Raw genomic sequence first — 12,885 nt, 5'->3', positions numbered from 1 at the left:
CCCATAGAGCATCTCAAAATGAGGTCGATCAATGTTGGCGTGATAACTATTGTTATATGAAAACTCCGCCAAATGAAAGATACGTATCCCAACTCCCACCGAAATCCAAAACACACGCCCGAAGCATATCCTCCAAGGTCTGAATAGTCCGCTCGCTCTGACCGTCAGTCTGCGGGTGGAAAGCTGTACTGAAATGAAGATGAGTACCTAACTCGTCGTGGAACCTCTTCCAAAATATGGAAGTAAATCGGACGTCCCTGTCTGAAACCACAGAAACCGGCACCCCATGCCGTGCCATGACCTCTCTAATGTATACCTCATCCAACTTCTCATCATAGATACTCTCCTGAATCGGGATAAAATACGCGCTCTTGGTCAATCGATCCACGATGAACCAAATCGAATCCACTCCGCGTGCAGTCCAAGGCAACTTCGTAATGAAATCCATGGTAATCTCCTCCCATTTCCAAACGGGAATATCTAACGGCTGCATCTTGCCGTGAGGCCGCTAATGCTCGCTTGACTTTCCTGCAAGTTAATCACCTCTCCACGTACCATGCTACATCCCGCTTCATATAGGGCCACCAATAATCAGGACAAAAATCTCTATACATCTTCGTCGCCCCAAGATGATCTGAGAATCTCGATTTGTAAGCCTCCTCCATCAAAACCTAATGCACACCACCCCAATACGGAACCAACACTCTCCGATAGAGAGTCAATAACCCTCGGCTATCATAATCAAAGGAAGCCACCTGACCCACTATGCGCTCACTCTTTCGGTGCTCTTCCTTCATAGCCTTAATCTGAGCCTCTCGAATCCGCTCCAAAAGTGGAGTAATCACGGTCATCCTCATACAAATATCCCTGATCGGAGCCGCGACCTCCTTGAAACTAAGAGCATCGGACACCACGTTGGCCTTCCCTGGATGGTAAAGGATCTCACAATCATAATCATTCACCACATCCAACCATCGGTGCTGCCTCATCTTCAGATTCGGATGATCCATCAGATACCTCAGGCTCTTTTGATATGTGTAAATAGTATAGCGGACTCCATAGAGGTAATGTCGCCAAATCTTGAGGGTGAAAACCACATCCCCCATCTCTAAATCATGTGTCAGATAATTCGCCTCATGAGGCTTCAGCTGCCTCGAAGCGTAAGTGATCACGCGACCCCTTTGCATCAGAACTGCACCCAATCCCGTGATCTACACATTACAATAAACCATGAAATCCTCAACACCCTCCGGTAGGGTCAAAATCGGTGCCTCACACAGTCTCTGCCTCATGGTCTCAAAAGCTTTCTGCTACTCAGGCCCCCCAATGAAAAGTGACGGTCTTCTTCGTCAACCGAGTCATAGGAACAACTATCTAGGAGAAATCCTGAATGAACTTACGATAATAGCCTGCCAACCCAAGGAAATTCTGAATCTCAAATGGAGACCTCGGAACCTCCCACCTCATCATGACCTCGACCTTGGCTGGGTCGACCAGAATACCGTTCTGGTTGACAAGGTGCCCTAGAAACTGCACCTCGTGTAACCAGAACTCACACTTAAAGAACTTCGCAAAAATCCTCTCCCTCCTCAAAGTATCCAAAACCTCCCTCAAGCGCTCCTCATTCAGCTCCTGGGTCTTGGAATAGACCAGTATATCATCAATGAATACAAGCACAGACCGATCCAACATTAATCTGCATACGCGGTTCATGAGGTCCATGAACGCGGCTGGAGCATTGGTGGGACCGAAGGGCATCACCACGAACTCGTAATGACCATAACGAGTCTGAAAGGCCGTCTTCTGCACATCCTCCTCTCTGACCCTCATATGATGATAACCTGAATGCAAATCTATCTTCGAAAACCAAGATGCACCCTAAAGCTGGTCAAAAAAATCATCAATCCTTGGGAGTGGATAACGGTTTTTCATCGTTAGCTTATTTATCTCCCGATAGTCAATACACATCCGATGAGACCCATCCTTCTTCTTTACAAACATGATCGGACCCGCGCTCAGCTAATGGGCTAGTACGCTAAGCGTACTCATAGAGTACGCCTCACGTACTAGCTAGGGACCAAAATGTTAACAATTTGCATTAAAGGGGCTAAAAGGGAACTTAGAAAATTACGAATGTTATACACTCAGTACAAGTTGGATGCCTCAAACACTGTACTTGATATTTCTAACGCTATACATAAAGTTAAAAGGTTCCATTTAGTATCTTACATTCACTAATCTCGATTTTGCATAGGATATTCAACATATATGTTTATGTTTTGCACAACCCATTAAGGCACACTTTAGTGCATTATAATGTTTTTTGAAATACACATGTGGAACTCTTACTATCAATCATATAGCTTATTTTGATTATGATAGGTGAATTCCGATGACATGTGATACTTGGTTATGTATTTTCTTTCGCAATTATGTGTTATGCTAGTCCACCAAACTCTTGGGTATCATTTATAGTTTCAGTGTCGAGGCCAAGTATCCAAGGGTGGAAAATGTTGTTGTGGAAACCTATTGGTGTCATAATATTCCTTTTTAGTTACACTCCTCACCCACCAAAGCCATGATTATGTACTACCACAATGTTAGTTTTTTTAACCTTGTAACTAATCTGGTTCAGCATCAACGAATCAAACGTATTAAGATCGATACCTACTTTGTTTACAAGAAAGATGTCTTGGGTTTTTAAGTTCTGCATGTTCTCTCCAGTTCTCAATATGATGATATATTCACTAAGGGCTCCATACATCTATCTTCCACGAGCTGCAATCAAATTTAAATGGTTGATGTTAGTGTATGTATATCAATAAATGTATAGTTCAGCCAATGTTGTTAAAATCCCGATTTTGATCTTAAAATCTTACGATTTTAAGATCCTACAAGTAAAAAATGAACCCCATCACACAACGATCCTGATCCCGCCTCATTAGTTTTATTATATAACGGAGTCTCAAAATTCATCTATTTAAGTAAAAACCAAGCATCGCAAGTTGCAATAAGTTTTATAAAACATCACTATTTCATCAATACATCTCAAATTAAGCAAAACACACTCATAATAATCTCTTTGTGATCTTATGTCATTAGGTGTACTAGCTCAAAATGATCTATGTTTCTTCTAATTAATATGTTTTCTTCTTAATTTCTGCGGTTTGTAGCAATAATAATTATGTTTAATGCTTAAGAAGTTAAAGTTGATCCATTATTTACGTATTGCAAGAAAATTTGAATAAGAGTTCATTTTGGTAGAATCTTTCGATCCCGATCCAATTCTACGATCAAGATCTTAAGTAAGATTTTAATCTTGAAAAATGACAATCTACGATCACAATCTTGTAAAACAAAAAATGATCTTAATTAAGACCCCAAAAGAATATTCCCTAATATATTCCATTTTGCAACTTAAACAAATTGTCAAATACACTCATTCTACTAATTAGCTTTTAACAAATATATAATCTATTTTTTTCATTAAAATAAATTAAAATAATTTAGATTATATTTATTAGACACTTATAAATAAGTATTATATGTGAATTTGACACATAAAAAACAAACTTTATATTTATAAGCCTTTATAAAATACGTTAATCAGTTCCTAATATATATATATATATATATATATATATATATATATATATATATATATATATATATATATATATATATATATATATATGTGTGTGTGTGTGTGTGTGATAATGCCATAAAAACCCTTAAGTTTTTAGGCTTTTGTCGGTTTTGCTGAAAGTTGAATTTTTTGTTCGTTTATGCCGCATACTTTCAATAATTTTTTCGGTTTTGCCCTTTTATCAGGTTTTCTGGTTGCTAGCCGATTTCCTGCACATGTGTCGCGCCACATAAGCGATGGCTAGAATGAGGAAATGCTACATAGGCGATGACTTGATTGCTTTTGAAAAAACAGGTAGAGGAAATGCGGATGCCGAGCTTTGTCACACCCCCGAACCAGGACGGCGGAAACATCCGGGGGCGGATGATGTCATTGTACAGTATCATAACAATTAAATAGTAATGAAACATAGCAACACAAACATTCATACATTTAGATTTCGAGTATTACATTGTTTACAAACGCGATTGTTCAAATTTTCCTTTCAAATAACTGAAAGGTAAATGAACATGAAATGATGACGCCGACCCTCAAGAAGGATTGAGTACCTGCCTGCTAGATCCTTGAGAATACAAGTCGTTTTGAAAATCGTCAACTAAAAAGTTGGTGAGTTCATAAGCATTTTTGTACGAAATAGTTTTACACCTGTTTAGAATAGTTCTAGTAGTATTCTCAGAAAATCCAATATTTTCTATAAAAGGAAAGGTTGCAGTCTCGTTCTAAAACCGTGAATAAATGCATGCATATCCTTTGTTTCTTTTTTTTATACTTGTAAAGAGCGTGTTCCCAGAAAAATGCAATATTTTTCCTTAAAGATGAACTGTAGTTGAAAGTAATTCCTTTGTATCTTTTCCTTATAAAGTAATAAAGTATCTTTCCAGAAAATCCAATATTTTCTTAAAGGTGAACTGTGGTCTTATACCCCAAGACCGAGATGGAAGAGAGTATCATACAGAAAATAGTTTATAACCTCATTTCTTTTAATAAAGCTAATGAAGCATAAGCTTTCCGTAAACCAGGTCTTAAAATCCCAAGACCAAGATGGAGGTGAATATCATATAGAAAATAGTTTATAGTTTCATTTTTTAATAAAACTGATGAAGTATAAGCTTCTCGTAAACCCAAAAATCTTTTGTTTATCCCTATGTTAGTCGTTAGAACCATACTAATGACTAAATGTCTGGCTTGCCGTTTTTCAGGCGTCAGTTTCTAAGATATTTGTCACCCTAGACTGGCCTTGTCTAACTGTAGCGAACAGCTCAGGTGTAGGGGTGTCAACCCCGTATATATCTATACACAATTACCCCGCTCTCCCTCCAGGAGACTCTGATTGTAACTAACAGGACTTACCGCGTACGCTAGGTAGGTACGACTAAAGGTGTCTCACAAGAGCCTTAAAAGATTTACGTGAACTATGACTCCTTTTCTTGTAAAAACAGGATAGTTATACCTTTAAATGATTAAACATGTCTGTGAAAAGAGTGGGTCGTGACTTCCAAACTATACCAATTATAGTTTATCTTGTTGGTTTGAAATGATTTATATACTCTTTTATATAAATATAAAGGTGTGTTCCAGCATGAAAAATATGAAATCAAACATAGTAATTAGGTATTAAAACCCACTAGATTAATAAATGACTATATTGTACCAAAGTTTACTAGTAAAGCTATCTTTAAAAAAGGGTTCCCAAAAGCCATGTAGTTTACAGATCTTAACTTTTCTTATGATCTTATAACATTGATCATGTTAGTTTTGTTGATATATATATATATATATATATATATATATATATATATATATATATATATATATCACAATATTTATACCAAAACATGTACAAATAATAAATTATCCTTAACATAAAGATGAAAAACTTGTAGTTATTTGTGGAATAAACAAAGTTTGACTTGTATTCCCCCCCCCCCCCCTAAAACATAGACAAAGCTTGAAAATATGGGGGTATGAAGCTCACCTTGGGTAGTTGAAGGGTGTAGTTGAAGTGATGAGAGGAAAGTTTTGATCCTAAACACTTGGAGTGTTTGATGAACTTGTGAAGATTATGATACCCTAGAGTTGTGAACACATAGTGTCATGTGTAAATGGAAGAAAATTAACAAGATAATGTGTAGGATCATTATACAAACTTGAAATACTTACTAGGATTTAGGAAGTGCCTTGAAGAATTAAGTACCCTTAAAGCTTGAAGCTTGAGTTTTCTCAGAGAGCAATTTGGGGTTTTCTCAGTTGTGAAAATGAGGAAATGTGATATGGGAGAAGGGTTTTTGTTCCTTAGTAAAGAGTGAAAGTTGACATGATGTGTGCTTGGGTTACTGGGGATCATGCTTAGTTATTTGATAGATAATACGTGTTTACCCATGATTGCCTTGGAAATGGTTGAGAAGTCCCACCCTAAAGTCAAATGTATTTGTCTTTTCCTTAATTCTAATCCGTAAACACCTCAAAACATTCAAGCATAGGCGTAAACACATGTGTTTACGCCCTAGGATGAGTTTCCTTTTGATTTTTCGCTCCATACGTGGTCCACTAAGGCGTTTACGCCCATGATGCTTCCTAGAATGGTGTTTATGCCTAAGATACTTCCTAGTATGGTGTTTACGCCCAAGGGGGGTCCACTAAGGGGGTTCACGTCCAAGTCCTTCCTATTAAAGGTGTTCACGGCCATTCCTTTGGTTTTTAGGGTAGTTCACGGCCAAACCATGGCCCATTAGGGGTGTTTACGGCCAAACATGGCCCAATGGAAGGGTTTACGATCTTGGATGGTTCCTAGGAAGGTGTTCATGGTCTTAGTTTATAAGAAACTCTAATATGTTGGCCTTGTAGTTTGAGTGTTCAAGATTATGACACAATTACAGATCTTGTGTTAACATCATTTGATCCTTGTTGGATTGCATTGTTTACTTAAGACCTATTGCAACTTGAACTCCAATTTACTTGTCATACTTTGTCTTCCTAAACTTGTTTACTTTCAAGAGATTACCTGATATGTGATTTCTAAAGTGTATACTTCCATGTACAAGCACCTATGCCCTTTTAGTTTTCAAGGTTTTCATTGTAATAGGGTTACAATTTAGATCTTGCTTGATCCAAATATTTCGGGTTGTCACAAGCTTCGAACACACTCGAACATACCGACAAAAGTCTGAAAATTTATTGGTTTTTATGACATTAGCCACACACACACACACACACACACACACACACACACATATATATATATATATATATATATATATATATATATATATATATATATATATACAGTAAATAGCAAAAAAAAACACTAAGTTACATCAAAATTCTAATTTGATATTGTTTTTTTGTCTCAAATTTAATACTGTGTTTTCCAATTCTAATCAATTGACCGTTTAACCCGATGACCTGTTAACGTGACATGATGACATGTCAACTTTGATGATGTGACATGCTGACATGACATACTGACGTGTTAAAATTGATTTTTTTTCACAAGAAAAACAGTAAGTTTTACTTTTTTAAATTTGGACACTAAGTTTAATGACTTTTGTGTTATTTTCCTTTAAACTTTTATACGAATTTGTTACATAAAATATATATATTATTTTTATGATTAGTTAATATAACTTGTAGGTAAAAATAAATTAGAAATATATAAATATATAAAAATATAAAAGAAGAGAGGAAACCAACAAATGAAATTTTATCCCCGGAAATGAATAGGATTGCTTTTGAGTTAATACTATTCATGTCTCCGTAAATATGATAGAAATGGGATAAGAAATAACATTTTCAATCGAGCAATTAAGAATTATAAGTTCCATTTGATATATAAATAAAATAAAAATTATGAATAAATTAGTTTACGCTTCTAAAAAAAATAATATCACAATTTAATGTTTACGTATATAGGAAAGAAATGGGATAAGAAATAACATTTTCAATCGAGCGATAAGAAATGGGAAAGAAATGGGTCCGGGTTTTCCGGTTTTTGGACCCGTTTGGACCGGTACAATTTTAATTGCATAGAGTATAAGTAATCTACATTGATGTATAATATTATAACTTGCAAAATTAATACGTTTCCGTTTCATGCCTAACTAATCTACATTGATGTATAATATTATAACTTGCAATTTGCAAAAATTAATTTTCCAAATAAAAGCAACTAACATATAAATCAAGTTCACCAACAAAGGTTAAACAATTTTAAGACAAACATACAAAAGTATTACCGTAACAACAAAAATCATAGTTTAAACTTTAAAATCAATCAAACTAACAAACTTCATATACTAATAATCTAATCTTCCATTGGCCTCTTCCCCATATCATTGTCATCCATATGTAACATATTTAAAGCTTGTGCAATCTCTACATAAACACAAATGAAAATGTTGTTAGTATTTAATAAAAATTAATAATTGTATAAAAAAAGAATAAAGATTGTAATTATAGTATAAAATAATACTAAACGCGGACTCGGAATTATAGTATAAAATAATACTAAAAAGCTGAAATATTTCAGCTTTGATAGCTCTACTTTGAAGGATTGTAACTCAGTGAATATAATACCAAAATAAACAAAATTATAGTCTAAACTCATGTAGAAACTGTAAACTAAATGTTGGAAAAAATCTCCGGTCAATCCGACTTAAAACGAATGAGTTATGTGTGTTTAAAAAATGTCATAGATTACAAAATCTTGTTGAAAAGCTGAATTTTTTCAGCTTTGATAGCTCTACTTTGAAGGATTGTAACTCGGTGAATATAATACCAAAATAAACAAAATTATAGTCTAAATTCATCTACAAACTGTAAACTAAATGTTGGAAAAAACCGCAAGTCAATCCGACTTAAAACGAATGAGTAATGGGTGTTTAAAAAACGTCACATAAATCTTAAACATGTCCAACCAGTTCTAAACCCGGTAAAAACCGGACCGAACCGGGAAAAAAACCGGACCGGACCGGAGAGAAATCTTAGAACCGAGAACCGGCCCAGGGGTCCAAAAAAACGGTCCGGTCCGGTCCGGTCCACCGGTCCAAATGCTCACCCCTAATATAAGTCCCATTTGATATATAAATAAAAATTATGTATAAATTAGTTTACGCTTCTAAAAAAAATAATATCACAATTTAATATTTACGTATATGTTTAGGCAACTAATTTGTCACGTGTGCTATATAAGAAAACAACACACAAGACTGTCAAGAGTAGCGCCAAAACGAAACAAAATAAAAACTGTAGGGACTGAATTAAAAATACAAGACCTAGTGATACGGGACAAATTGTATGCCGTATTGATTTTCTGTCAGTCGTATTCGTATAAATACACAGAAACATACGATGTGATTGATTCAATGTTACCCTAGATTTTATTTTTTATTTTTTTATGTGAGAAGGAATCTCTCGTGTTTAGAGATATATATATATATATATATATATATATATATATATATATATATATATATATATATATATATATATATATATATATATATATATATATATATGACCTCACACCCCTCTCCTTCTTGCTAAGTGAAGTTACGTTCCGTCGTACCTCGCCGGAAAACATTCACTGTCGCCATAAACTACGGTGTTGCAGAAATAGTTGCTCTAGGTTGGTAATCTCGATGACCAATTTCGTTTATTGATGTCAATCTCTTGAATTACTATATTCCCATTGGTTTCTGTTTCCCGATCCAATTTTAATGCTCAAAAGTGTGTATTTATGTGTGCATAATCATTATTTTCTTGAGATTTGTAGAAGATTATTGACTTTCTTTGCTGAGGGTTTTGCTTGATGTTTACTCGTTTCAGGTTTGAAGGAAAGTTATCACTTGGTGGTTGTTGGATCTATAAGCTTGCATCTTTGAATCTCTGTTCGCACTTTTCACCTTCTCTCTCTAGAAAATGAGGACGGATATGGTGAATAGGTGTTTGAGTTTATCACAACATTCGATTCCACACTCACCTGCTGCTTCTTCTTCTTCTCCTTCTTCTTCATTGCAAACGCTGGCCTCTGCAATATCTTCACCGTCAGCAAAACGACGGAGTTTGACCCACCGCGCACAGGCTTACCGCTACGTTCACCGGTCGGCGATATTTGGGACGAAGCTGAAGAGATCCGACTCATCTAGAAAGCCGCAGCTTATCCAACGCGCCGTCTCCGCCAGCTTAGATGCAGAGTTTTCCGATGAAGAATTCTCAAAGAAAATTCGAGAACTAGCTCTCCAGTTTCAAGTTTCCGACGAATTTGGCAATAAAGAGAAGTATGACGTTTTAGCATTGGAATTGGAATTGGAATCGGAGAGCCAGAGCCCATTTGCTGGTTTGAAGATGGAGGTGCCTGACTGGCCAGGGGATATGATTCCGGCGAGTATTGAGCGAAAGGCGAACAGCGTTGAGTTGCCATTTTCATTACGAATTATCAAGAGGAAGAAACAATGGCAGGAGGGAATAAGAGACGCAGGTGAATCTGCCTATTGTTCAGTAAAAAAAGCTTTCTCTTCAATGGTGTTCATAATCCGAGAGCTTCAAAGCTACACACTTCAAATGAGAGAGCTTTTATACTACGAAGATTTACAGGGGATTCTTGTGAGAGTTCAGCAAGAAATGAACGCATCTTTCGTCTGGTTGTTCCAACAAGTCTTTTCCCAAACCCCTACTTTAATGGTGTACGTGATGATTCTTTTAGCCAATTACAGTGTATATTCAATGTCAAACAATATCGCACTCGCGGCGCCGCCACCTCCCGCCACCATAGAGTCGATTACAGAACACCAAAGTGAAACAAAATTCGATTCTTCATCAGTCAAGACGTTTTCCGTAAATTCAGGTGGGAAAACCACCTCAATCGGCGGAAACAACGGTGGCGGTGGGAAATTCAGGGCAGTTGCCAGCGGGACAGACGGCGACGGAAGATTTGATGGATCTATAACTTCATCGTCATCAATCGTAAACCCGACAAGGACTAGCGAGGAGTCGGTTTCTGGTCAAGCGAGTAAGGATAATGAATGGGAGTCATGGAATTCGATTGTGGATGAAGCTGACAGAATGCTGGGTGTGATCGGAGACGACGGCGATCTGGATCATGAAACTATGAAAAGATTTGTTTCTCCGGTGACTGTGAAAATCGAGGAAGAAGATACCGAAGATCACTCCAAAACAGAGCTTCTTTATCAAACGGGTCTCTCACAAGAACCCGACAACCCACTTCTTCTCGCGAATTACGCCCAGTTTCTGTACCTCGTTACAAGAGATTACGATAGGTACAAAAAGCCATTAATACTTGTCAAAATATCTCTTTCGTCTTCTTACATTTTCCCTTTTTGGCAAAAAAAGTTTGTGATTTTCTACTTTGGCACAGTTGGTTAACTATTTTTACATTTTGGTCCATGTAACAGAGCTGAGGATTACTTCAAAAGAGCTTCAATGGTGGAACCTAAAGACGCAGAAGCACTTAACAAATACGCAAGCTTTTTATGGCAAGTTCGAAAAGACTTGTGGGCTGCTGAAGAGACTTATCTGGAAGCCATTTCTGCCGATCCTACAAACTCTTTTTATGCTGCAAATTATGCACATTTCTTATGGAGCACCGGTGGAGAAGACACTTGTTTCCCTCTTGACTCGCCGGGAAATATGTTCTCCGACGAAGTGTGAATTAACTACCGGCGTCGGAGACGTGGGTTTAGCTTAGAAAGTTGGGATATGATAATAAACGAGATTTGAGCGGGAAGTGGTGGTGGATGGTTGAAAGGTGGGATATGATAATCTTGATTTTCCGGCGAAAGGTGGTTTGAAGTTGTCAAAAATTGTAATTAAGTTTTGTTGATATGAAATTATAAATGAAAATGAATTTAGGTGAACGAAAAGTTGCATTATTCTCGTGCGTTAAAGACTTATAAAGTCGTTTATCAAAGGTCAAAAAGTTTTTTAATGAGGGAAATAATTCGAGAAAGTCTAAATGTTATTATTATGGGTTTAGGTAAATTTTGGTCACTTAACTTTTGTTTTTGTACTCATTTGGTCACTTAACTCTTTTTAAGTTTTAAAAGGTCATCAAACTTTTGGTTTTATACTCATTTAGTCACTTAACTTTTAGTTTGATCATATTTAGTCACCTAACTTTTAAAATTGTGCTAATTTAGTCACTAAACTTTTAAATTTTTTCAAAAGTTCAGTGACTAAATGAGCACAATTTTAAAAGTTGGGTAACTAAATGAGCACAAATCTAAAAGTTAAGTGACTAAATGTGACCAAATCAAAAGTTAAGTGACTAAATGAACACAAAGTCAAAAGTTTAATGACCTTTTAAAACTTAAAAAGAGTTAAGTGACCAAATGAGCACAAAACCAAAAGTTAAGTGACAAAAAATGACCTAAACTCTATTATTATCATTTGTATTGTTAGAAGTGCGTTTTAATTTAAATTTAAGATAAAAAAAAATGAAAAGTAATTTCCGGTTAAGATATTAAATCGAAGTTATAAAGCTTTGAAGTGTTTTTGAAGGACCAAATGAAGTCAAATCCAATTTCACGTGATCAAGCAAATAAAGTTTTTGCAATTTGCAAGCGACCCTTGAAAAGTAGTTTAATTTCTCCCTGCCACTAAAATTATGACATTTTTTATTTTACTTATAATGTTTTGTATGAAAATCTTTATTAATTTATAACTAATAATGTATTTGTTTATTGTATGTATACATATACCTTTCTAGATACAATACAAAATTAGGTGCTATAAAATCAAACTCGAGATAAGTTTTTCTTCAAAGCTTTTGTTGATTTTCATTCTCATGAGACTAAGAGAGGTGGGTGTGGGCAACGCCCACACGAGTTACTAGGCTAAAAAACAAAAAAACACCGTTACCAAATGTGATGGTGGTAACGGGAAGTAATGCGAAAGCCTTTAACATGTAATAACGGGAGGGAGGGGCGGTGTTCATTGGCGTTATCACGTATTATGAGGCACAATAACGGGTCTGAGTGGTCTAAGAAATTACAATCATATTTAACTCTATTATTTATAAATTATAATATAATAAATATATATATATTTTTTATTTTGCATGGCAACACATGGAGAAGTGTCATGAATGGTAGTACGTGCTGCAATAAAAGTAGTACGATATAACACATGACGTGTGACGAGCATTGCCGTCAATATAAAGCGGGGTAGGTACTAAATACCAATGTACCATGGCTTTGAGTTTCGGTCTTTCTTACACGATATCA

General features: G+C 35.9%; 1 protein-coding gene across 1 annotated transcript; it reads left to right on the top strand.

Moving 5' to 3' along the window:
* Window positions 1–9,159: 9,159 nt before the first annotated feature.
* LOC145129777 (uncharacterized) lies at window positions 9,160–11,532 on the top strand. Its single transcript, XM_079064577.1, has 3 exons — window positions 9,160–9,269; window positions 9,470–10,920; window positions 11,056–11,532. The coding sequence occupies exons 2-3, from the start codon at window positions 9,563–9,565 to the stop codon at window positions 11,309–11,311; spliced, it is 1,614 nt and encodes a 537-aa protein (XP_078920703.1). The 5' UTR covers window positions 9,160–9,269; window positions 9,470–9,562; the 3' UTR covers window positions 11,312–11,532.
* The last annotated feature ends 1,353 nt before the right edge of the window (window positions 11,533–12,885 follow it).

This window comes from Lactuca virosa, chromosome 8, assembly GCF_052849685.1.
Source record: "Lactuca virosa cultivar CGN04683 chromosome 8, Lactuca_virosa_CGN04683_v6, whole genome shotgun sequence".
Lineage (NCBI taxonomy): Eukaryota > Viridiplantae > Streptophyta > Magnoliopsida > Asterales > Asteraceae > Lactuca > Lactuca virosa.
This window is presented reverse-complemented; position numbering and strand designations above follow the sequence as displayed.

Excerpts from the sequence above, each read along its gene's own strand:
- LOC145129777 (XM_079064577.1), top strand. The coding sequence starts at position 9,563 with ATGAGGACGGATATGGTGAATAGGTGTTTGAGTTTATCACAACATTCG. Across the intron at positions 10,921-11,055 it reads GTTACAAGAGATTACGATAG|AGCTGAGGATTACTTCAAAA; the intron begins GTACAAAAAGCC and ends TCCATGTAACAG.